The 24,263-nt window shown below is 39.1% G+C and overlaps 1 protein-coding gene across 4 annotated transcripts in view; it reads left to right on the top strand.

Moving 5' to 3' along the window:
• The window catches only part of LOC126162980 (nuclear distribution protein nudE-like 1-A), a 174,423-nt gene that overhangs the window by 94,463 nt on the left and 55,697 nt on the right, over positions 1-24,263 (top strand). For all 4 annotated transcript variants that reach the window (XM_049919832.1, XM_049919833.1, XM_049919834.1 and 1 more), the window contains exons 5-6: positions 8,850-8,977; positions 17,474-17,623. In XM_049919832.1, the coding sequence (XP_049775789.1) occupies positions 8,850-8,977; positions 17,474-17,623 (278 nt within the window). The remainder of the gene's footprint in view (positions 1-8,849; positions 8,978-17,473; positions 17,624-24,263) is intronic.

Consider the following 24,263-nt stretch of genomic DNA (forward strand, 5'->3'; position numbering starts at 1 on the left):
AAGCTGCAACCACTCTGCTGAATTTTACGTGGGCGTGACAACCAACAAGCTGTCCGTCCGCATGAATGGTCTCTGACAAAATGTGGCCAAGAGACAACTGGATCACCCAGTGGCTGAAAATGCTTCACTTCAGTGACTGCTTCACAGCCTATGAAGTCTGGGTGCTTCATAACACCCAACACCAAAGTTTCTCAATTGCACTGGTGGGAACTCTTCCTGCAATGTATCCTACATTCCATTACCACCTCATGGCCTCAGCCTTCACTAGTCCCTGTCTTTCCCCCTCCTATCCCCTTCCTTCTGCCCATTCCAGCACTACACAGCCTTCTATTTCACCAATTCACACATTAATCTCTCCCTTTTTACCCTCCTTTACATGTCTCCTTTCCTTCCCCCCACCCACCCCACCTCCAAAATCCCCGTAGAGACCCCAACTGCACCTAGTGACCTTACTCTGTCCCCATCACACCACTGCATGCTCCGACAAGCAGCTCTACTCACACCTTTACACCTACCCTGCTATCCTTCCCCCTCCTTGCACCAAACTTCTCCTCCCTGTGCCATCCAGATAGCTTCTCCCATCAGGCACAGTTGCTCGCTGTCCAGCCTCAGTGGTTAGTGACAGTAGTCGTGCCTGTGCGTGTGTGTGTGCGTGTGTGTGTGTGTGTGTGTGTGTGTGTGTGTGGTGGGGGGGGGGTTCTATGTTGGAGGAAGAAGTTGGTTTTGTTCGATAGTTCATATGTGTAGCAGTCTTTTTGTTGTGCCTGTTTGCAACTCTTCACTATATGGTGAATAGCAATCTGCCCTTTTCATAAAATTGTCGTTATTTCATCCTGAATTTTCCATTGTTTGAAAATGCAGATTTTGTCAGTTTCTGTTGCTGGAGATACAGATGCATCAATTGGAATGAAAATGGGAGGCCATAATTGCCTTTTGTGCTTCTGTAGAGCAGATTTAAATCTGCAGTTATTTCTGATAGGGGACAATTCAAGAAGCTGTCATGTTTATAAAGTTGTGGCAGGCTTGGAATCGTGTTGAAACAATCGGAATGTCAAAATCACAATCGTGATTGTGTTGAAAGGTTATTTTTATTAATAAACAGCGGCAAATTTAATGGAGTCTACCTGTGTTTCCTAATTGGAGGGCACTCTTATGTTCAATCACCTGACTGTCACTTGGGCATCATGAAAAGGAAGTAATGAATGTGTGACTGAGTTCTCAGTCCAGATCAGTATACGTCATGTGTCACTGAATCTAGCTGCATTGGTTGCTTTAAAGTTTGTGCAGCAAAAACAAGAGAAATATCTGATGGATCCTTTTATACAGTAACAGAAGTGGATGATGCTGACTGAAAAGTGACTAGAACCAATCATTTTTTGTATGAACTTAGGGGACTTTCGTGAACACTTGGAGTTATAAAGATAACAGTAAACACATCCATTGGACATTGGTTTAGGTTCAAAAGCACTGGGAAACTGTAAGTAATTTGTTTATCATTTTAATGTACTTTTTCTGTGTAATAGTAAACTCCAGACAGACATATATACTTTACCTCACATTTATTGCACTCAAAATACTGTCATTCGTTAAATATATGTTTTTACTTTTCATGTAATTTAAAGGACTACCTTATAATGTATTTGCCACCTCATTTATTGCTGAAAAGGGATAACTCCATGTGATAAGTCACCATTGCAGCTACAAATATTTTTCAAACTAGGTAATATTAGACTTAAACATTCCAGCAAATGAATTGTTTCACACAGCAGAAAGAAATTTGCCATTAAATTGTTAAAAAGGTTGACGAATGTTCCTTCTTCCTGCTAAATATTTTATCAAACTGAATTGTCACCTTTTAAAACAAGCGATTCAGTTGATAATCTTTTTTTCAAATTTCCAAGCCAAAGAAGACATTTCAGTTTTTGTTAAGCAATAAAACTGTCATCTATGTGTCTGTATTTATTATTTATTTAATTTGACCAGGTTTGGTGGTATGTACACCATTATTAGGCCCCTAGATACAGGTGATACAACATAGCATCACTTACTTAAAAATGCAACATCATAATACCAGTAGAACCTATGCGAAAAAAAAGTTACATGACAAAAACTACTCAATAGAAACTCAACAATGCAGGAAAAGACAGATTGCTATCTGCCATAAAGAGGACATGTTAAGTTGCAGATGGGCACAATTAAAGACACTTACATAAAGCTTTCGGTTGCAGTCTTCATCAATAAAAGTGGACCCTCACCATTGACACACATCGGCAAGTGTACATCGCGCGCACACGACCACCAACTCCAGCTTCTCACATGTTGGCCTGAGATGCTGGAGTTGGCAGTTGTGTGTGCGTAAAGTGTGCTTGCTTGCTTGTGTGTGTGAATGATGTGTGTCCTCTTTTACTGATGAAGGCTGTGGTTGAAAGCTGTAAGTAGGTGTCTTTTAATTGTGCCTGTCTGCAACTTGACATGTATTTATGTAAATAAGTCTGTTTTTTCCTACATTGTTGATAAACGACTCGATGGATGAGGCACAAGGAGCTAAAATAATACATGATTAATGGACTGGAACTTCCATACCATTATATTGTGGAGGGTGTTATTAGCAAATTCTAATTTTCATTCATTTTAATTCTAATTAGCTAACACCACCTTGTGTTAATATTATGGTATGAAAGCTCCAGTTCCGTCAATGAAAAATTATGTTAGCTAGTGGTATGTTGCACCAAATTAAATTATACCAGTGCATGTTGCCAATGAAATCCAAAACTATAACAGAAGCTTATGTACTAATGTATTTACTGCTGAAAACCAAATGGCTAAAATGATAGGTCTATTGCTGGGTAAGAGCAGCAGCTACTCACATATATTGAGTAAGTCATAAACATTTATTAAAACGTGTGTAGTTCAGTTAGACAAATTCTGTCACATAGTAGAAACATCAAAATAGTGTAGTAACAAGGAATCCTATATGTAGAATAACGTATAAAGTCCATGACCCAACAACAGGATATATGCAGCATCATAAGATTAATAGTAACTAATTTGAAGCAAACTTATGTTGGTTGCCTAATACAAGGTCCAGTCACATTAATATGACCAGTGCCTGTGTTCGACATCAATGTAACATAACCACACACAGAAGAAAGGTGGCAGCACTCTATAAAGCATGTTGGTGGAACACAGGAAACAATGCAGTTATTGCCGTAATTAGGAAATGGACAGATTTATCTGAAGCCCAAAAGGGTATGATCATTGGCTTTCGGGCCAAGGGTGGAAGCATTTCCGAAATGGCTACGTATGTAAACTGTTTGTTTACCACCTTGGTTAATGTGTACAGAGTGCAACAAAATGGCGCTATCCAACACCAACGATGAGGCAACTGTGGTTTACTCGTGCCATAGATGACAGCAGGAACAGAGACTAGAGATGTTTACTGGCAAAGAGAAGCACAATTGTTGAGCAACTGATTGCCCAGATGAATCGAGGGGCTGTCAACAGTGTCTCCTCAATAACCATTCAGCGTACATTGGTGCATATGGCCCTCTGCAGCAAGCACCGGGTTCACACATCCATGCTGACTGCTGTTCATTGGCAACAAAGGCTGGAATTTGTGCAACAATACTGCAACTGGACGTCCACTGAGTGATGATAGGTGGCCTTTTCAGATGAAAGTTGACAGTTGGCTTGTACGATGAGAAATGTCTGAATGCAAACACCCTGCAACAATCATCGGAAGGGTTCAGGCTGGAGAAGGGTGCATTACAGTCTGGGGAATGTTTTCATGTTTTCCATGGATATCATTCTGGAAGGCACAGTAGGTCAACACAGTTATGTATCTATCCTTGGGGCCATGTCCACTCCTACATGCAGCATGGCGGCATTTACCAGCAGGACAGTGCAGTGCAGTGTGCCAGAAAGCTCGTAGTGTATGTTCATGATTTGAGGAGCACCAGGATGAGTTTACGATACTCCTCAGGGCACCATTCTCCCTGGATTTAAACCCAATCGAGATTCTGTGGGACCACCTTAATCGAGCTGTTTGCACCATGGATCCTCACTCGAGAAACCTAGCGCGACTGACCATGGCACTGAAGTCGAGATGGCTCTATATCCCTGTCAATACCTTTAGGATCCTCACTGACTCTCTTTCTGCATTTTCCACAGCATTCCGCGCTGCAAGAAATGGGTATTCAGTTTTTCAACAGGTAGTGATATTAGTGTGACAGGACAGTGTATTATGCTATAAGAAATATATCTGTTCTTGCTACCAGCAGAATCATAAAACCATAAAAGAACCATAATCACAGATGTTATTCCATAGTAACAGTGGACCTCATTACTACCCTATTTAGATGGTTCCACTGTATGATTCAATTTGTCTAACTGAACTATGTATGTTTTGTTAATCAGTTGTACCTTATTCAATAAATGTGATTTACTGCTGTTACCGAACAGTACACCTATTGTTTCAGCTACTTGGTTTTCAACAGTAAATACATCTGTAATTATGGTTCTTTTTTGGGTTTAAGTTTTTGTTGGTAACACAAACTGATGCAATTTCATGTGGTTCAATATACCATTAGCTAACGCGATTTGTTTCATGTGAGTACAATTCTCATTATGATATTACATTGTTGGATAAGTGATGCTGATGTTATGTTGACTGTATATAGTCACAATTAAATAAAAAATAAAGTCAAACAAGTGGCGGTATTATTTGTTGCTTCGTGTATGTTCATCAGCTGTTGTCCCAAAATCCATTTGAAGATGGATGAACGAAAATTCTTTAAATTTCGTTTCTGATAGAGGAAGAAGTACTCACAGAGATACTTGAAATATTCTCCACCTTAAGGCTTTCACAGACTGATTCATTAGATCCAATTTAATGTGTTTAGGTGATGGTAAAATTTTTCCAGGTCCATGAGGTTTTTGCACAAAACGACTGTGAGGGTTTTGCACAAAACTACTGAGTAAGAAGGATTTGTCATTGTAGTTAAGATAAATACTAAACGTTGTCACCACACCACTGAAAGTTCAACTTCATAACCTCATTATTTGTAATAAGAACAGTGGTTGTAAAGTGATCCTAAATGGCTGGAATTGCAGCTCTCAGTGTTTGCAGGTCCATCTCGGTCCCTTTCTCAGCAAGTATTGTGAACATGCAATGAACATTTGGAGTCAAGTACTTTACAGAAAGCTGTTGATGATGGCAGTACACAAAGCTACTCATCTTCAGTAGGCCAGACAACATAGAAACTGTTTGACTGCAGGCATGTAGCATGTTCCGAGAAATCACGACTTTGCTTCTTTTAAAATGATTCAAGTTAAAGAGTGCACCAATAGCCCTACAAAGTGTTTGACACACAGCATACAGAGGGTGTGGTTCAGGCCAAAAGTGGGTCTGTGATGTTTTGGGTGTGTTTTCACTACCCATGCCTTTAGATCAGTCATTCAGTATACTATGAGCATGATCCGGGATATTTATGTCAGCATTCACAGTGTCCAAAAATATTCTGTGAACTCTCCCATCTTCCAAGATGACAGCAGCTGTGTTCACAGGCACACTTTCCTGGTTTTATGACCTGTCTGGCACCCTGACCTGATAAATCACCCAGTCTTAATCCGTACAAAATGTCTGGGTCTATTTTTAATATCATCTGAAATGTAGCGTTTTTTATCCCCATAATATGGTAGCTGTGGGGAATCTATTCACCAATAAGTGGCTCCAGGTAGCTGTAGTGTACCTGAAGAAACTTGTTGTGCTCTTCGTTGTTGAATTGAGCCCATTATGATTAGAGATGGTGTTCTGAGGTATTAGTGTGATGCTTCCACTTCCTATAAATACTAGAACGTGCGATGCACTATGAAAGCAGAAGATTTATAATACTCCGTTGCTGCTTTGCGATTACCGTATTTACTCGAATCTAAGCCACACCTGAAAAATGAGACTTGAAATTGAAGAAAAAAAAATTTTCTCGAATCTAAGCTGCACCTGAAATTTGAGACTCGAAATTCAAGGGGAGAGAAAAGTTTTAGGCCGCACCTCCAAATCGAAACAAAGTTGGTCCATTGTAATATGAGACACAATTTAGGTCGAATGAATGACGATACAGCTACAGTAGTTTGGTTCGAGTCGTAAGCTTAGCAGTTAAGCTTTACCAGGTAGCCATTGCTAAGCGTCAGGCGCTCCGTCCGCAATTATACAGGTACCCTTCCTTTTTCACATGCTTCGTCTGGTTTGAATTGATTGCTTATTTTTCTTTGATCTGATAAGTGCCGTTCTCTTTGTTATAGGTGTTTATGTCACTCTAAGCTGAAAATGCATTACTGTACTGTGTCCTGCATTGTTTGTCGCATTCTGATAATGAGTGTTTACGGCCTATCGCCGCTCGCGGCATGGCTTGCATTTTTGTGCGCGCTACCGCCGCAAGAGAGAGAGAGAGAGAGAGAGAGAGAGAGAGAGAGAGAGAGAGAGAGAGAGAAAGAAAATTGTCACCTTAGCGAAACAATAGCAAGAGACTGCTATTTGTTGTTAGTTACACTGCTGCTTTCTTTGATAATGATCAACAAGAACCAAGTAATAGACTGCGTAAGACAGATGATGTTCTGAACGAGAGTTTAGCGAAAATTTTTCTCCGTTTGAAAATCTTTGCAGACGCCTCTTTAGTACATTATATTCTGCACAGAAATTAGAGTCATCTTAGATTTAAAAATCTAGTCAAGTGCCGTGCTTCATTTCTGACTGTATCACTATTAGGCATAGGAATAATACAAATATAAACATGACATGGTATGTATATTCTTCCGCGTTTGCTGTTGTCTTGCACTAGTTTCGTAGTTTATTAGGCAGACAGGATTTAAATGACATAGCAGCAAACACGAAAGAATACATGGCAAAATGTTAATATTCGTATTAATCTTATGGTGAAGAGAATACTGCATGTGATTCACAATTCATAAAAGTTCCTATTAGCAACCATCTCTTCTCACAGGTAGGAAAAAATTCAGAATGTAGAGTTGGCCATATTGACAAACATCCCAGTCTTGCCAGTCGGATATTCGTAGCCCATTGAAATGCTGTTACATTCGAAGATGAACAATACGGAATTTGTATTTACTTCGTTGGATAATGTATGAAAATGCAGTGGTCGAAACTCGGGGCGGAGAAAAAAGCTCGTCTTCCACTTTTTTTAATTTATTTACTGACGCAGAGGTTTTGGCGCCAGTATTTATCTTTGTGCTTGCAAAGCATGCCTGTGTAGCGCTACATATATTCGACGGCACAAGTTAGTTGTGGTGGCACCTACCAACATTTTTCAGAACTTCCACTTACTTTGCACTCGATTCTAAGCCGCAGGCAGTTTTTTGGATTACAGGATTACAAAAACCGGAAAAAAAGTGCGGCTTAGATTCGAGTAAATACGGTAGAGGCTGATAGTTTAACACAATGTTGGGGAACTGATGGGTAGCTGCAGATGATTTGTTTGGTGTAACAGACATATACAAGGGTCATTCAGTAAGTAATGCAACACCTTTTTTTAAGCAGGTTTGTTTTATGCATGATGCCAATGCAACATATTATTCCCCATGCTTTTGGCTGTAAAGCCTATTTTTCCACATAATCTTTAATCAGTGCGATGGCCTTATGCCGCTTTACTGGGGAGACTGTATGCCAGTATGGTATCACTCTACTGGTTGACGACAAGCCAACATCTTGCTGCATCAACCACCTTCCAATCATCTACGCTCTGCTTCCCGTAGTGGGCAATCATCATTTGGGCAAAGAAATGAAACTTGGAAGTTGTCCTGTCATTTTCTGAGAGTAGTACAACGCACACCAGAGTTGATCATTGCACTGTGAGGGACATCAAACGGAATAACCCCTACAGATTTCCACAAGACAGTCGTCATGACTTTACTGGTTGGGGTGTGACTTTGAACTATTTCTTCAGAGGAGAGATGGTGTGGTGCCACTCCACAGACCGCTGTTTTGTTTCCAGTTCAAAGTGATGAACCCATGTTTCATCGCCTATGATGATGCTTGACAAAAAATTGTTATGATCAGCCTCATAATATACAAGCAATTCCATACAGACGGTTCTTCAGTGCTCTGTATGGTCTTCCGCTAGGCAGCAAGAAACTCAATGGGCGCACACACCTTTGAGTACCCCAACTGGTGGAAGAGTGTTCAGCTCTACCAATGACAATGTCTGGTTGAGCAGCGAGATGTTTTATCGTGATCTGTTGATCACTTCAGATGAGAGCATCCGCATGTCCCAACATTGCAGGAGTCTCGGACGTGTGCGGCTGGCCGGGACACAGAAGATCAAACAGTTTTGCACGACCTTGTTGCGATGACAACAGTTGCCTTGCCCAATGACTCACTATGCTTTTGTTCACTGCCAAGTCTGTAGGCATTCTGCAAGCACCTTTGAATACCTGTGATGTTCTGGTTTACCACCAGAAGAAACTCTGAGAAAGTTCTGTTTGAAACGCACCTCTGTTACTGCCACCTATCTGAACTTTATGAAACTATAGAGGCTGAAGCTGTAATATTTCACGATGTCCCACAACAAATTACACATTTTTCAGGTGAAACTAAATGAGAAAAAAATTGATTCATTACTTATTGAACACCCCTCATAGCTAATAGTCATTGAATCATTTTTTCACAAAATAATGTTTCTTGTTTTGTGTGTTATGTGTACACCTACAAATAAAATTTCTGATTTTTTGTCTCCTACTTTTAAAACACGTTATGTTTACAATCTCCTAGTTTTCTATATATATGTCTGTCTTTCAATATCAGTGTTGTTGTTCTGACCAGATTTGTTTTCATGCAGGGCAATGAGCATGTCAAAGGGAGAGACTGAACTCAAATTAAATGCCCAGATAGAGAGAGATGCCCTCTTGGAGTGTGAACACGAAGAACTTCTAGCAATGGTCCAGAGGTTGAAAGATGAAAAAAGAGGTTAGTTGTCATATTTTCTCTCTTTCACCAGTAAGTCTCTTTAAAATATCTTATACATGATCTCACCAGGATGTGTGACATTTTGCTTTGTCTTGAGACATTGTACAGTATTTTTGCACCATTAAAGCAAGTTTATGTGCTTCATTGCTGCAGAAAATAATCAAATGATCCTCTGTTGCATAGTCTTCCACAGCATATTCCTCCGGTAACATTTAAACTGGGCTTGGAAGTGGAATTTTGGTTGTGGAAGAGTTTCTCTGGCAAGGATTTAGCAATTGTTGTGCACTGTTTTTTGTTTCCAGATGGTGTGTGAATGATTTGGGTTAAATTCAAAGTCACTCAAAAATTTTATGAGATATTGTTGATATTAATCCGTCTGTTCGATGGGGGTGTTTTGTGCAGTGCATTCTTTGATGTTGAGGTAGGCATGTGCATGAATTATGTTATGATCCATAAAAGGTAATTAATTGGCTGTGATCAGTTGTAGGAGTAGCAGGTCTGTACTCAAGGCCCGAAAAGTTGAATATACTGGAAAAGGGCAAACAAATTTCAGAGTTAAATGTATTACTTTGTTTATTGAAGAGTGGCAGAGAAATCCAGCATTGCTCAGGTATTTATTTATAGCTGAGCATCCACATCTGTACCATGCAGCATTTGGCTTCTGCTTAATGTTTATGATGCCATATCTCCTGAATTGTGTCGTACAACGATATTTTTTTTCCAGATACATTCAGTGGCATACGTGGAAACTGTGTGCCAAATATGTGGCAACTGGGGTTTGTAGCCACAAAGTAATAAATTTAAAAGTCACACATGATGTGGCAGTTTTCACACATCTCAGTGTTTGATGGCATATCCTCTGAATGGCGTGTTGTACGACGATATAATTTTGCAGTTACATTCAGTGCTATATTGTATACTGTCTGCAAAATGTGTTGTGAAAAAAGTTAATAGTAAAGAAGTAATAATTTATAACATCATACCTTATGTGGTACTTCTACTGATTGAATAGCGGAAAGGAAGTAAGCTATAAACGTTTTTCCCCCTCCATCATTTTGTAGGGTTTGTCCACAAGGAAAAAATTTGTAAAGGTTTGAAATTACATGTGAAGTTCGTCGCAAGTTGGTAAGTGCTCTCATTCACAAATATTCTGTGAATAAATTCTGGGAGTTCAAGGCATCACATTATGCTTCTCTTTCATCTCCACTCCCAAACCTTTGATAAGCAGGAGTTCTTACCACCATAGTGATTGTTGCCTGACCGCAAGGGATATGTGTATGAAGTTTGGTTGAAATCAGCCCATTGGTTTATGAGGAGATGTGGAACACACACACACACACACACACACACAACAAATTTTTATAATGTGTATGAATGACATGACAAAGCATTCTCTGATGTGAAATCTGTATATGAGATTAAGGGCAAAGCCTGATTTCGTATCTTGGTTGCATTGACTCCAGGAGTACGGTCAGTTTGCATATAAGTAATAAAACAGGGTGTATACGACCCAGGAGATCTGGGAATAACCCAGGAATTTTTTCATTCGTGAGAAAACCAGGAAAAACCCGGGATTTTTTAAATTAAATTTTTGTAATTTCGACTGGTAAAAAACAATACTCTAACAAAGGATATTACTGTATCCCCCTACTGCAGAATAATATTGCAGCAATAAAACATGAACGAGAGAAAAAAAGGAAAATCAAACTTAAGTTGCAATGGAAATGCGCCATGTACAGCAACAAAACGCAGTGCTCATACGAGCATCTATCAACAGCAAAATGTGTCAAAGGATTTAGGAAGACTGTGCAATGCTTCGTAACAACAAGCTGCCTCTGATGAGCGTGATGTCACAACTGTTGAAATTAGATTCGTTTGAGGAGTTGCGAACGGGCTCATACACATGGGCGTTGAGTCGCGCATGTGTTGGACCTTCTCCCACTTCTGGTTGCAGAAGTGTGGATGTTGTTTGCTTTATTAGCAGTAGAAGCAAGGCGCCACCCGGAAAAATTTTACTGGCACACGCAAGCTGTCAGATTCACTGGGGGCAAACTGGGGTGTCTGACTTGGGCGGAAGATTCAATTGGGGGGGGGGGGGGGGGGGGGGTCAAATTTATTTTCTTGGGAGAAAAAAACCTAGTTTCACAAAGTGCCTAGTATCCAGAGCATGTTGGTCTATCGATTATTCATGTGATTTTGAAACAAATCCCTGTCAGTTTTTGAACATATTCTAAGTTTCTTTCTGAATGAATCATAAGTTCATCAGGTTACCTTCCATTAGGAAAGTTGGTGCACTCAGCAACTGTGATATGATTTATAAATTATAGAGCGCAGCAAGCAGTTGCCCCCTCCCCCCCCCCCCCCCCCTTCCTCCTTCCCTCCCTCCAAATTTCGGCTAGTGCCTAGCCATTATCAGTGCCCTATTTTCTAATCTCGATTCATGTCAGTTCCCTGTTGTTTAGGAGCCAGTCATAGTTCTTTGGTTCAAAGGACTGTGACTGACTCCAGAACAACAGGGAACTGACATGAATAGAGAGTAGAAAATAGTGCATTGATAATGGCTAGGCACTGGATTTGCCAAATAAAACCTGCAAAAAAGGAGACTGATTGCTGCACTCTATAATTTATAAAGAATCATAAGTTGATTTTTCAATACGTGCATAGTGTACGTCATGTCTCTGCCACGGGAATCCCTGTCGCATCTAGAAAGAAACTTTCCTGCAGACAGAAGGGGATGGGGCTGTACGAGGTGAGTGGAATAAAGCCGAACGGGTGAATGCCAATTGCTGTTTGTTTAGGTGGCTGACTGGGTTTGGGAATGATCAGCGTTGTTATAATTACCAGTGAAGTCCATGGATTCAGACTACCAGAGTGGAAATAAACAACTAACAGGAATAACGGGTAAGAAAGATTATGTATTATCTTCTTGGTGTATCCAAGAAAATTAAATTTTGATAGAAAATTTTGGGCCAGACCGCTACACTAGTAACGGCCAGTTGAAGAGACTTGGTAACAGTCACCTAAGTTCTATTTCGGGAATAGCACGGAAAACGCATTGTATGGACACGTAATAACCTAACCAGAGAATAAATGCGATATAACTAAGCTGTTGATTGTGGCAGGGTTAGTGAAGTTAATAGGAGAATAAGTTTTGACACTGTGCAGAATTAGTGATGACAAGATCGTGTGTTAGAATGAGGAAGGAGAAGAAATGGGGACATCACACAAATTATGGAAGAATATGACTATTCCAAATTTATAAAAAAAATTACGTACTGCTACTTTTCGATCTCGAGCTTGAGAAGCTGGAGCATTTGAATGAAATGTGAAACTATTTCTGAACATAAAGTTTTTTGCTTGTAGTAACCCTAATAGGCATTTGATACTGGTACTTTGTGAATTATATTCTGTTGTGTTAAAAAAAAAAAAAGTGACCGTTCCTGCGAAAACAGTCTCATTTATTTGGTGTGTGCTACAATTGCTTCCATATTAGACAGGCCTGTTTCGTTTTCTCTAGCAGACAGTGACAAAATGCACGTAATCAGCTCAAGAAACCACACCAGTCTTGGGTACTGTTTGTATTAACACCTGTTCAGTATCAGGTCACGACGTTTCATTTTTTCATGCTGTGTGAAGAGGCGTGGCACTGCACTTTGGCACAGTTAAGACCAAATAACGTGTCTTACATTTCCTCGAACACGTTTTATACATCAGACTGTTCTGAAAGATGTGCGCTACAAAATGAACTTAACATTTTTTATTTTGTTTCATTTTTGTGCATCCTATCTCAAACACTCGAGGGGGGGGGGGGGGATCCGGTGCGGATGCATAGATCAGTCTCAGTTGTAGGGGGGAGGTGGATAGTCTCCACATGACTGATGTTTACATTTAGTAATTTTGCTGTTTCCTCTTCGTTTATTGCTCTCACGTCAGTTGAAAACAAACGGATTTCTGTGGCCGGGAGCTATCAAGTGAATTAAAATAAATTCACATAATTACGGAAGGCTAAAATATGTTATTAGTTTCAGATTTTATTTTATTTCCACCTTTCTGACTGTTAAGCATTAATTGCCTTGCAGAACAATGAAGTTATTTTTGTTGGTTTGCTAAATAAATTTTGCTTTTATTAATCTTTTCTGCTGAGGCAGTCAATTTATTTGAAGCAGAGTGTTTAATTCCTCGCTATTGGCTAGTTTCAACTGTTTGCTGCATTTCAAAAATGCATATTTTCATCGTATAGCATGTATGGCATTATGCCATAATAAAGAACCAAACACGAGATAATTCAGTACTGGCACTCCAAGAAAATTTACATCCGAATCTGGACATGCAAATGTGCACTTCTTGAATTACCCTCTGATGACTTGTTTCTTTCATGACATAATGTAAGATCTTTTAATGTTTTCACATACGAACATACGGGCTTCCTGTGTCATTGTAGCTGCGCAAGCGTGGTGACGCCTGGTATCTGGCACGCTCTGGCAACTGCGGAAACGAACCTATTTCTAACAGGGCATGAGAAAATATTGCAAAGGGTTGTTTGGAAAGCGTTACTGTCAAAGTAAATTTCCTTTCATGCTGAACTATGTGTGAGAATGTACAATTAATCTTAAATCACAGAGTGTTTGACTCTCATTTAAAAATCAACTCTAAGGACGACCATTTAGAAAGATTAGACATTTGTCATTATTAAAAATTTTACTGGCACATTTGTGTGATGTATTTTAAAGTGTAACATGCTCAATAAAGATCAGTATTATATGTGGAAGCTTAGCTTCTCTTGTAGCTTATTACTCTTAGAGACCAATATTATATGTGAAAGCTTTGCTTTTCTTGTAGCAACACTATGTACGAGGGCGGTTCAGAAAGTAACCTCCGATCGGTCACAGTGCGGGTTGTGGGGGGAGTAGCGACGCCATCTGTGCGTTCACGCACTCAACAGGTCAGTCGGCATCAAGCCGTGGTCGAGTGAACGTCGTACCTGCGCTAGTTTAGTTTTTGTGGCAGTTTGAAATTTGTGCTGCAATAGAAAACCCCGCCAAATGTGAAGTGCGTGCTGTCATAAGGTTTTTTACAGCCAAAGGATATTCTGCAGCAGCTATTCATCGTGAGCTTTGTGCCGTGTACGGACCAAGAGTTATGAGTGAAGGAGTTGTCCGTGAATGGGTACGTTTATTTAAAAGTGGACGAGAAAACGTTCATGATGAAGAGAGGAGTGGTAGACCATCATTGGTGACTGATGAACTCGTTCAGACAGTTGATGCAAAAGTTCGTGAAAATCGACGTTTCTCAATGTCGGAGTTGTCTACTGGTTTTCCACAGATTTCTAAGACACTCTTGTACGAGATAGTGACAGCAAGATTGGGTTACCGTAAGTTCTGTGCACGATGGGTGCCCAAAATTCTTACCGACCACCACAAAACTCAAAGAATGGCCTCTGCATTAGACTTTCTGTCACGTTATGAGGACGAAGGAGAACCATTGTTAAACAGAATCGTGACCGGTGACGAAACCTGGATTAAGTACGTGAACCCTGAGACAAAAGAACAATCAAAGATGTGGGCACATTCAAATTCGCCTACCAAACCAAGAAAAGCCTCGCAAGATTTTTCTGCCAGAAAACTGATGGCAACGGTGTTTTGGGATGCCAAAGGGGTGTTGTTGGTTGAATTCATGGAACGTGGTACGACCATTAATCAAGACGTGTACTGTGAAACAATAAAAAAGTTACGACGGGCTATACAGAACAAACGCCGTGGTATGCTGACTTCCAGTATCGTTTTTTTGCGCGATAATGCCCGTCCTCACTCTGCTCGCAGAACAACGGCCCTTCTTGAGTCCTTCAAGTGGGACGTTATCAGCCATCCACCTTACAGCCCAGACCTGGCGCCAAGTGATTATCACCTCTTCATGCATTTGAAGAAATGGCTCGGGTCACAGCGGTTTGATGATGACGAAGAGCTCAAAGATGCGGTCACAGGCTGGCTCCAGGCACAAGCGGGTGATTTTTATGCAGAAGGAATTTCAAAGCTTGTGAAGAGGTACGATAAGTGCCTCAATCGCTATGGAGACTATGTAGAAAAATAGTGCAAAGATGTAGTTGTAAGATGTATATATTAAAATATTTTTATTTAACTTGGTGTATTTTTTTAAATCAACCGGAGGTTACTTTCTGAACGGCCCTCGTATATTAATTTAAATCATTAACTTCTCCAATTTGTGTGTACGCACTACTGACAGTGATATTGCTATTGGCTGACTAAATCACATGTCCTATGCTCTGAATATCTGCTGTCATTGGCTGGTGAGATCACGTGACATGAGCTATGACTGGCTTACAAAAGCGCATCACAATCTCGATTTCAATGCTTCGGAAAGTAACATGCAGTGTTTAGTGGATTATTTCAAATTTATACTTTCGTAATACGAAAATATGCAACATACATGTTGCCGCATATCAAAGATCTTTCCAAAACGTGTGGTTTTTTTTTTGTTTGGTTTTCTAAAGGGCTGGGAAATTCTGCGCCGATGTATAAAACCATAATCATTCAAAGGATAAGTTTTACTTTTCCGAGGAAACGTATACCGTCACTTAACACGGAAAAAGTGTATTTTCACCTGGGAAAAATGTATTTTTAACCGGGAAATCCTGTAAAAATCAAGTGGTGGTTTTTTCCCCCCCTTGTCAACATATACACCCTGTAAAAGTTTTGTCTTTGAGATGTAGTGTACAGTGCAGGTATATTGACCTGAACATTGGCATATTGTGCCACAAAGCATTAGAAGATTGCTGTAGTGATGCACTGTGGCTTAGCAGGATGGCTGCAAATATCCAACTTAGCTTTGGCCTGACACTTTGTTGGAAGTCTATTAGTTTTGGCCCCCGTCTGACGTGGGTCAAAGACCTCTTCAGACCATTCACTTCATGCCAGAGTTTGGCAAGATGTGATGGCTGATGCTTCATATTTACCCTCAGTTAAAATGTGGCACAGCACTCGCATCACTGCTGCACTGGGTATACAGTACAGTGTGTCACAGTTGGATATCGCAGCGTTTTCTCCCTCTTTCTGTATTCTGCCTACCTCTTCCCATCATGTTTTTCACATAGTGCGGTGCTACCACATGCCTATGACCAGAACAAGCACTATTGCCACATTGCTATTCTGTCTCCCACATTCTATAATCCTCCCTTTCACTCCCCACGTCCTTACTCACATCACCTACAACCTCTGACCCCTTTACTCATTTAAGTTATTTCTAATCTACCAATAACTTGTTGTTACCTAGTTTTATGTTCTGTGTGTCAACGTTGGCACTAACATGTAATAAGTTCGCTTTGACCTTTGGAGAACGATGGTGATAGTCATGTTTCATTTTATTTGAACAGATAACTAGTTTTGGCTTTTGAAATCAGTTAATCCCGAAGGAGCCCTTTGTCAGTCTGATATAAACTGATTATCTATTTGAATAAAATAAACTGGAAGCAAGAATGAATTTTACGATTAACTTTGATCGTGTTCTTGGAGGAAATAGGACTTCAGTCTGGCACAGTAGGTTGTTGAACAACACAGCAATAATCACAGAGTAAAGTCGCTAGCAACTGTCAGATATGATATTGTCAGCAGCAATCAAACCCAACACTGGTTGCATTAAGAATTGAGACAATTATTGGGATGTGAGAGAAGGTTGGTTAAGAAGACCAGAACCCATATTCTGAAGACGTTCGTGTAATCAAACTTCTGGGTTATTCGGTCCTCATGAAGTTTTTCACCCTGACAGCCATTGAAGGATTTGTTCAAACTTAAAATTGATAGAACCTTGTCAGAGAAACCCACTGCATTATAGCTGAATTTCAAGAATATGTCTTGTGGAAGATGGACACAGATTTGGTAGAGAGGCTGATTAAAAGAATGCCTATGAAGTTGAAATCTTGTTTTATAATGCCCTTAACACTGATTCTCCTTTCCATTTTTTTGGGATATATGTTACCTGAAAGTAGATAAATTGTTTTTAAGTCCATACTTGTAAATAACAACTGGCAATGTTTGAAACCTGTTTCAATTTTTAAACCACTTATGAAGCTGTATACTATTTAAGACCTTCAAGCATAGATATGGGTTATGTGATACCTAAATGTAAATACTACACAAACAGTGTAAAAAAATGGATTTTTTCTACTCATAGTAACCAAAACTACCCACATGAAATCTCAACATGCAACCAAAATTCATGTGAAATCTCAGCGTGCTAAGCTTTTGCTCTACATTCTTGATAGAGTGTAAAGAAGCTAACACTTTGCTCAAAAGTGTAAAGTTGGTCTCATTTTGGAAACTAACATACTAAAGACTGCTGCATTAAAGTAATATCCTCAGGTCACACGTATCTTGTTTTAAGTTAGTTCGAGAACCTCTCTCTTACTGTTCTGTTAGAAGTTAGGTCATAACATCATCACACAGCAAAGGCAAAGTAAATAATTTTCTTTCTATTCTGTTTCAGATCTGACACATGAACTGAAAGCAAGGGAACGCATTGGCCCTGTTTTCGACAATGACAAGTCTGTTTTCCCGGGCTCTCCACTAGATTCCAATCGGTTAAAAGTGGAGATGCAGACACAAACCACTGCAGTTCAAGGTTCCCCACTCAAAAGTAAGCTGAACGCCTCCTTGACGCGTACTCGATCATTGGGCCGTTTCTTGAATTGCATGCGTACAAGGCCTTCCTCAGCAGTTCCTTCTGACTAGCAACTGATTATTGCTAGCTGTGAGCTATCTTGCCGTCCTCTAAGTTGTAGTGTGTTGGTCTTTCAACATGCTCGAACAGTTGTCTTTCAGTGTAACCAAATGGTAGATTCGCAGTTGCCTACTTGATTTTTATCCTTGTAAATTATGTAATAACATTTTTAAAAGCCTGAATACATGTGATATGTATTTTAAGTAGCTAGGTTCTGTTATTAGACTTTAGAAACTGTCTTTCTAATGTTGCACATCCTTTAATAAGATCTTGGTGGGTGGGAGAATTTGTTAATAAGAGATGATTGCTGTTGTATGAGTGATGCAACCAGAAACAGTGAAAAAAATAAAAAGCTTGAAACCTTTGAGCTTTGTAAGTAATCATCATGAATATAAACTCAAGAAAGATATACACATTTGGTTTTGATGATGAAATCACGTGTTCAGTTATTATAGAATAGTGGGAACAAAATTGATGCTCAGAGTTTTCAAGCTATTTGGATTCATCATTTTCTGCGTATCAGGTGAGTACCGACATATCGTCCACTCAGATTTAATGGCCTCAATGGTTCCTCCCTTGCCCCTGTAAGCTTGTAATTTTTTTTCTCTCGTCCCTGCTGCATGTTAGTAAAAAATAAACTGTAATTTAGTTTCCAAAGATTTTTTGTTTAGTATTATGGAGACATAGATAAATCAGCTGAATTTTATAGTGGTTAAGTGTAATCTGAACTGCAGTGACAATCTAATAGGTTGATTGTACTAGAGGGCTGTAAATCTTTCTCTGTGCATAGTGTAGTTCCATACAATCACTGACAGATAGTTATACTCCAGAAAATAAGTGTTCTGGACCCAAAAGAATTTGTGTCATGCTGTTCCATCTGAAACTTTGAATATAGTTACCTTTTGGATGTCTTTGTCTTTTAGTATGTTCTAGAAACAAGTAAGTGACAATAGCACATCAACTGGCAAATACCTTTTTTTCCATATCAGGTACTTTTAGTGCTATGATTTATCGTACAGTAAAATATTGTATGTACAGTAAGATTGTTGTACAAATGTGTCTGCAATCACTGTAAATGTATTTATTTGGACACTTGTTGCATGTTTATGCATGTGTAAATAACAGAATTTTATGGAGAGTGTGATGACAATATATTATCCACAAAAATTGATATTTATGTATATGGATTTTTAATAGCATGTGATTAAAGCAGGCTCATTTGTTAGAGATTGTGAATAATTGAAGTATTAGAATGGTCAGAGCAACCAAGAGGATTGCTAATTTTCACATTAGCCATTTTTACCTGGAGGTTTTAATGACCTACTGGTGTGATGTTTTTTGTGCATGATTTATGCAAAGGATAATTGCAATATTTTAAGTAGTGGACCTTCATCTTCTTCTTGTTCTTTTTCTTCTGAATCCTAGCTTCTTCTCTCTTTTTTTATATTTAAAATTTTATGTTGTGTTCTCCACTTTAATGACGCAATGTATGTGCAGCTAGGAAGCTAGACATCACTATTCATGTTCACACTTCATACAGTCATTGCCCTACTTCGTTTCTCGTTCTCACAGATAGAAACATATTTGGGTTTTTTATGCTTTATTAACAAATTCCCCCATTGCATAAATGATTCATGGCAATATTTTATCTATTATTTTAATTATAATCTTTAATACATGAAGAGTGATTAGAGGAATGATCATTCCACTTTTTGTATGACTTACTACAGTTTTACTTTGGATTTCATGGAGTCTTTTTGCAGAGGTACCTTGTATGAGATTAATTTTAAATTTTGTATTTTGAACCAGGCTAGTAACAAAGGATCGTTTCTTAAATGTTACAATTTTCCACCAGCAGGGGAAGTGTCAGCAAATGTTGTTGTGCAGTAATTTGTGTGGGTGAAGTTGCCCAACAATCCTGTGGAAAAGTTTCAGATGAAGTTTTGACCCAGTTATAAATTTTTAAATGATAAGTTTATTGTTACAATTAGTCATACAGCCTCCTTTTTACTGCAGATATCAACACATTCTTATTCCTGTACCAATAATTCATTTTTGTCTTATTCCTTTATTACTGAGTTCACACTAAATTCGCTCGCGATAAATATGATATACAATTAGTATTCTACTGTAACTTTCAATTGACTCTTCCCTTAGAGTGCTTTATCAAATTACTGTAAGCACTGTTTAATTATCTTGGAGAATATTTCAAGAGTTGCCCACCCTCAGACTGTCTTGCACCATTCCAATGTGTGTTATGATTAAATAACCTTCTTAACACAGTACTTATGTTATTTTTCTTATGTTGTATGCTATGTGTACTAAGGCATGCTTTTTGGTGTAGGGCACCTGTGAAACTTGCAGGTAACCAGTTTATTGTGGTACACCTTCACAATAAGCTCGTTCCTTTTTCTTGAGTAACTACCACAGTAAGAAAATCTGTCCTTAGTTACGGTATATCATTCCCATGCAGTGTATACTACCATGCTCGGTCTGTTGTTACTGTTTCAGTAAAACAATAAGTTGTTATGTTTTGATTCAATTTTATTTGTTCAGAGAACTAACTGTACTTATCGATAATGGGCCACATTGAAACCATCTGTGCAAATAGGTTTCCATATTGACCATCGCATCCAAATTGTTCTCAATTAGACCCTGTAGAAGTCTCTTCACATCTGCTAGCTAAATGATGCTAGTTTAATCACATTTTCTGTAACAGGTGAGCTCCAGATACTCTGCCTGTCATTTTACAATTTGTTGTGGTTATATTGATTTGTTTTCTCTTATAGCTTAGTTGAATTGTTAATGTAGAAGGGTCATTTCTTCAATTGTAAGTGGATTGATGTAATGTTACATCTCTTGGCTTCCGTGTTTATTCTTCCAACTTCTTGAGACATTTGATCATCCTATCACAGTGATCTAATTTTTTTGACTGTTTGAGTTATTCTTTATCAGTATTATTATCTCATCATAGAAGTAATTTAATAGTTTGTATTTCAATCACCAATGTTGGAAATAAATTGATTTCCTCATGAGGTTAATGTAGTTTTCATAATCTTCAACCAATAACCTTCAGTGCTTGTCTTCTTGTACTTGTAACAAACAATGGATTCACATGGTTCCAATTTCCAACTAAGTGACGACTGGCTTTGTTTTTTTGCTGGCACTATTAGCAGTTGTCTTCCACGGTACGTGTTTAAAAAAGCTGTTTGAAACAGTGAATTGTGGTCTTCTGATGTCCTAGTGTAGGTGTCCATTACAAGTTACACACACATGTAGGGGGTGGGTGGGTGGGGGGTAATGGTAATAAGGAAGGAAGGTAAATAACTGGAATGTGTTGCTGGAGTCAATATAGGTCACTTGGTAATGGATGGAACTTATAATAGTGAAAGAAGTAGGATTATCGCTATTCTGTCTTCTCCTTAATGGTTATTTGTATGCACAATGTATCTTTCTTGTTCTCAGTTGCACAGAGATGTGTGAGATAAATACATTTCTGTGTTGAGATGCTGTAAGGCATTTGTACATGAGTGGATCCAAATTAAAACAGAAAGTCTTTCAACCACGTCATCTATGAAATATCAAATTTGAAAACTAAAAAAAAAATATTTTTGCAATATAAATAGTTATGAAAAGGATAGATTGCTACTCACTGTAAAGATAGCAAATTGAGTAGCAGATAGGCACAACAAACTGAACTGTTACACAGAGCTTCGAGCCAAAGCCTTCTTCAGAAAAGAAAGTAACACACACACACACACACACACACACACACACACACACACACACACACACACGCGCGCGCGCGCGCCACACCACCACCACCACCACCACCCACTCAGGCCAGGCTGCAGCTGTTGAGCTGAAGGAAAAGCAGCAATCTGGAGTAGGACAAGGATGGGGGACGGATAGCAGGGTTCTGGGCCTGGGAGAGAGAAGAGTGCTGTCTGTCGGAGGTTGCAGGGACCAGAAGGCGGCAAGACAAGGCTGCCAGGTGCAGTGTCAGGAGGCTGGCAGGATTTCTTACTCTGTTAATAAGTGCTGAACATGTACCATGCAATTTTAACTTCAGAACCTTCTTTTTAGCGAGAAAGAATTTTACTGCTACTATGTTAATTGATTGAAAGTAGTGGAATATTGAGGCTGCAGAAAAATTGCTCTCTCTTGAGGATGTTACCAAATAGTTTGCGAGGATTCTGAGTCTTAGAATAAATTTTTTGAATATTTATCCTAAAAAGTTATTGTCTTCATGTGAACAAATTTTGTATATCCTCCCATGTTTTACCATTTCTACAGTGGTATCTTTGTCATTAGTTTAATAGTAATGCAATTGACAAGAGTCTCCAGTTAACATACATCTCCTCTATTAGTCTTTAGTTTTGTGTGCTACTTTCTGGCTGCCATTGCCTTCCAGTCAGTATTGGTGCATGATGTTTCTGAACAAACATCAAAATAATAAAAGTACTTAGTTCTATGAATATAATAGAGGGAAACATTCCATGTGGGAAAAATATATCTAAAAACAAAGATGATGAGACTTACAAACAAAAGCGCTGGCAGGTCGATAGACACACGAACATACACACAAAATTCAAGCTTTCGCAACAAACAGTTGCTTCGCGAGGAAAGAGGGAAGGAGAGGGAAAGACGAAAGGATGTGGGTTTTAAGGGAGAGGGTAAGGAGTCATTCCAATCCCGGGAGCGGAAAGACTTACCTTAGGGGGAAAAAAGGACAGGTATACACTCAACACATACACATATCCATCCGCACATACACAGACACAAGCAGACATTTATCTGACAAATGTCTGCTTGTGTCTGTGTATGTGCGGATGGATATGTGTGTGTGTGTGTGCGCGAGTGTATACCTGTCCTTTTTTCCCCCTAAGGTAAGTCTTTCCGCTCCCGGGATTGGAATGACTCCTTACCCTCTCCCTTAAAACCCACATCCTTTCGTCTTTCCCTCTCCTTCCCTCTTTCCTGATGAAGCAACCGTTTGTTGCGAAAGCTTGAATTTTGTGTGTATGTTTGTGTATGTTTGTGTTTGTTTGTGTGTCTATCGATCTGCCAGCGCTTTTGTTTGGTAAGTCTCATAATCTTTGTTTTTATAATAGAGGGAAACACTCCACGTGGGAAAAATATATTTAAAAAGAAAGATGATGAGACTTACCCAACAAAAGCGCTGGCAGGTCGATAGACACACAAATAAACACAAACATACACACAAAACTCTAGCTTTCGCAACCAAAGGTTGCCTCGTCAGGAAAGAGGGAAGGAGAAGGAAAGACAAAAGGATATGGGTTTTAAGGGAGAGGGTAAGGAGTCATTCCAATCCCGGGAGCGGAAAGACTTACCTTAGGGGGATTGGAATGACTCCTTACCCTCTCCCTTAAAACCCATATCCTTTTGTCTTTCCTTCTCCTTCCCTCTTTCCTGACGAGGCAACCTTTGGTTGCGAAAGCTAGAGTTTTGTGTGTATGTTTGTGTTTATTTGTGTGTCTATCGACCTGCCAGCGCTTTTGTTGGGTAAGTCTCATCATCTTTCTTTTTAAATAAATCTTTGTTTTTAGATATATAAAGTACTTAGTTCATCATTTATAGATTTCCTTTCTTCCCTTCTTGTAGATTCAGCCAGCCATACAATCCCATGGGAAAAGAAATGTGTGAAACACTACCTGTTGTTAAGTGCCCCAAGGTTTCATATAAGGGTTATGGATTTAACGCTTATCTCAGAAGAGAAGCAAAACATAGAAATTGCAACTGTAAGAAATATGCTAATGGACCAAGGCAGTCTTGTTTTGGGGTACACAATGAAAGCAGCACAGTAACCAAAAAAGGACATAGTGGTCCACAGCAGTCTATCATGGGCACAAGGCAATTGAAATGGCAGCTTTCCATTAGAATCGATAGCTGGAAAGCTATTTTTTAATTTATATTTCGAATAATAAACAGTGTTTATCTGAGATTGAAATCATGCAGAAAGTGAGAATGTGACTTGGTGAAGCAGTTCTCTCACATTAGTAGTTTGATGTATTCTTGATCAAATTTAAAATTGAGAAAGAGATTGTGGACAAATTTGTAATAGTATTGGTACTAATTGTATTCTGAGGCGTGTGATCATGGTACTAGACGTGAATGCAGTGGAGACAGCAGTCAGAGGAGTGTCAGCTCATGTAACTTTCATTCTAATGTGTTTTTGTACTGTTGGTTCTCCATTCAACTTGACCTTCAGTAGTTGGCATTACATTTGTAGCTTTAAGACAGTGGCATTAGTGTCAGAATATAATAGCAAATGAGAATGAAACACAAATGGTGCTAAGGGAAGCTGTTACATAGTTGATTGTGGAAAACATTATTAGTTTGCACTAACTTGCAACCATGTTGCTTATTGACCCTAAATGGATTGAGATTTTACCTTTTGATGATAGTATGTACATCTGGTCGACTTTGCATGGATTTCAGAACTTTTTGTCAGCAGATCTTGAAGACAAGCATAGGGTGCTGGTATACTACTGGCAGCACTGATAGTGTCCTGTTAAATAAATCTTAAAATATA

This window comes from Schistocerca cancellata, chromosome 2 (assembly GCF_023864275.1).
Source record: "Schistocerca cancellata isolate TAMUIC-IGC-003103 chromosome 2, iqSchCanc2.1, whole genome shotgun sequence".
In the NCBI taxonomy this organism is placed as follows: Eukaryota; Metazoa; Arthropoda; class Insecta; order Orthoptera; family Acrididae; genus Schistocerca; species Schistocerca cancellata.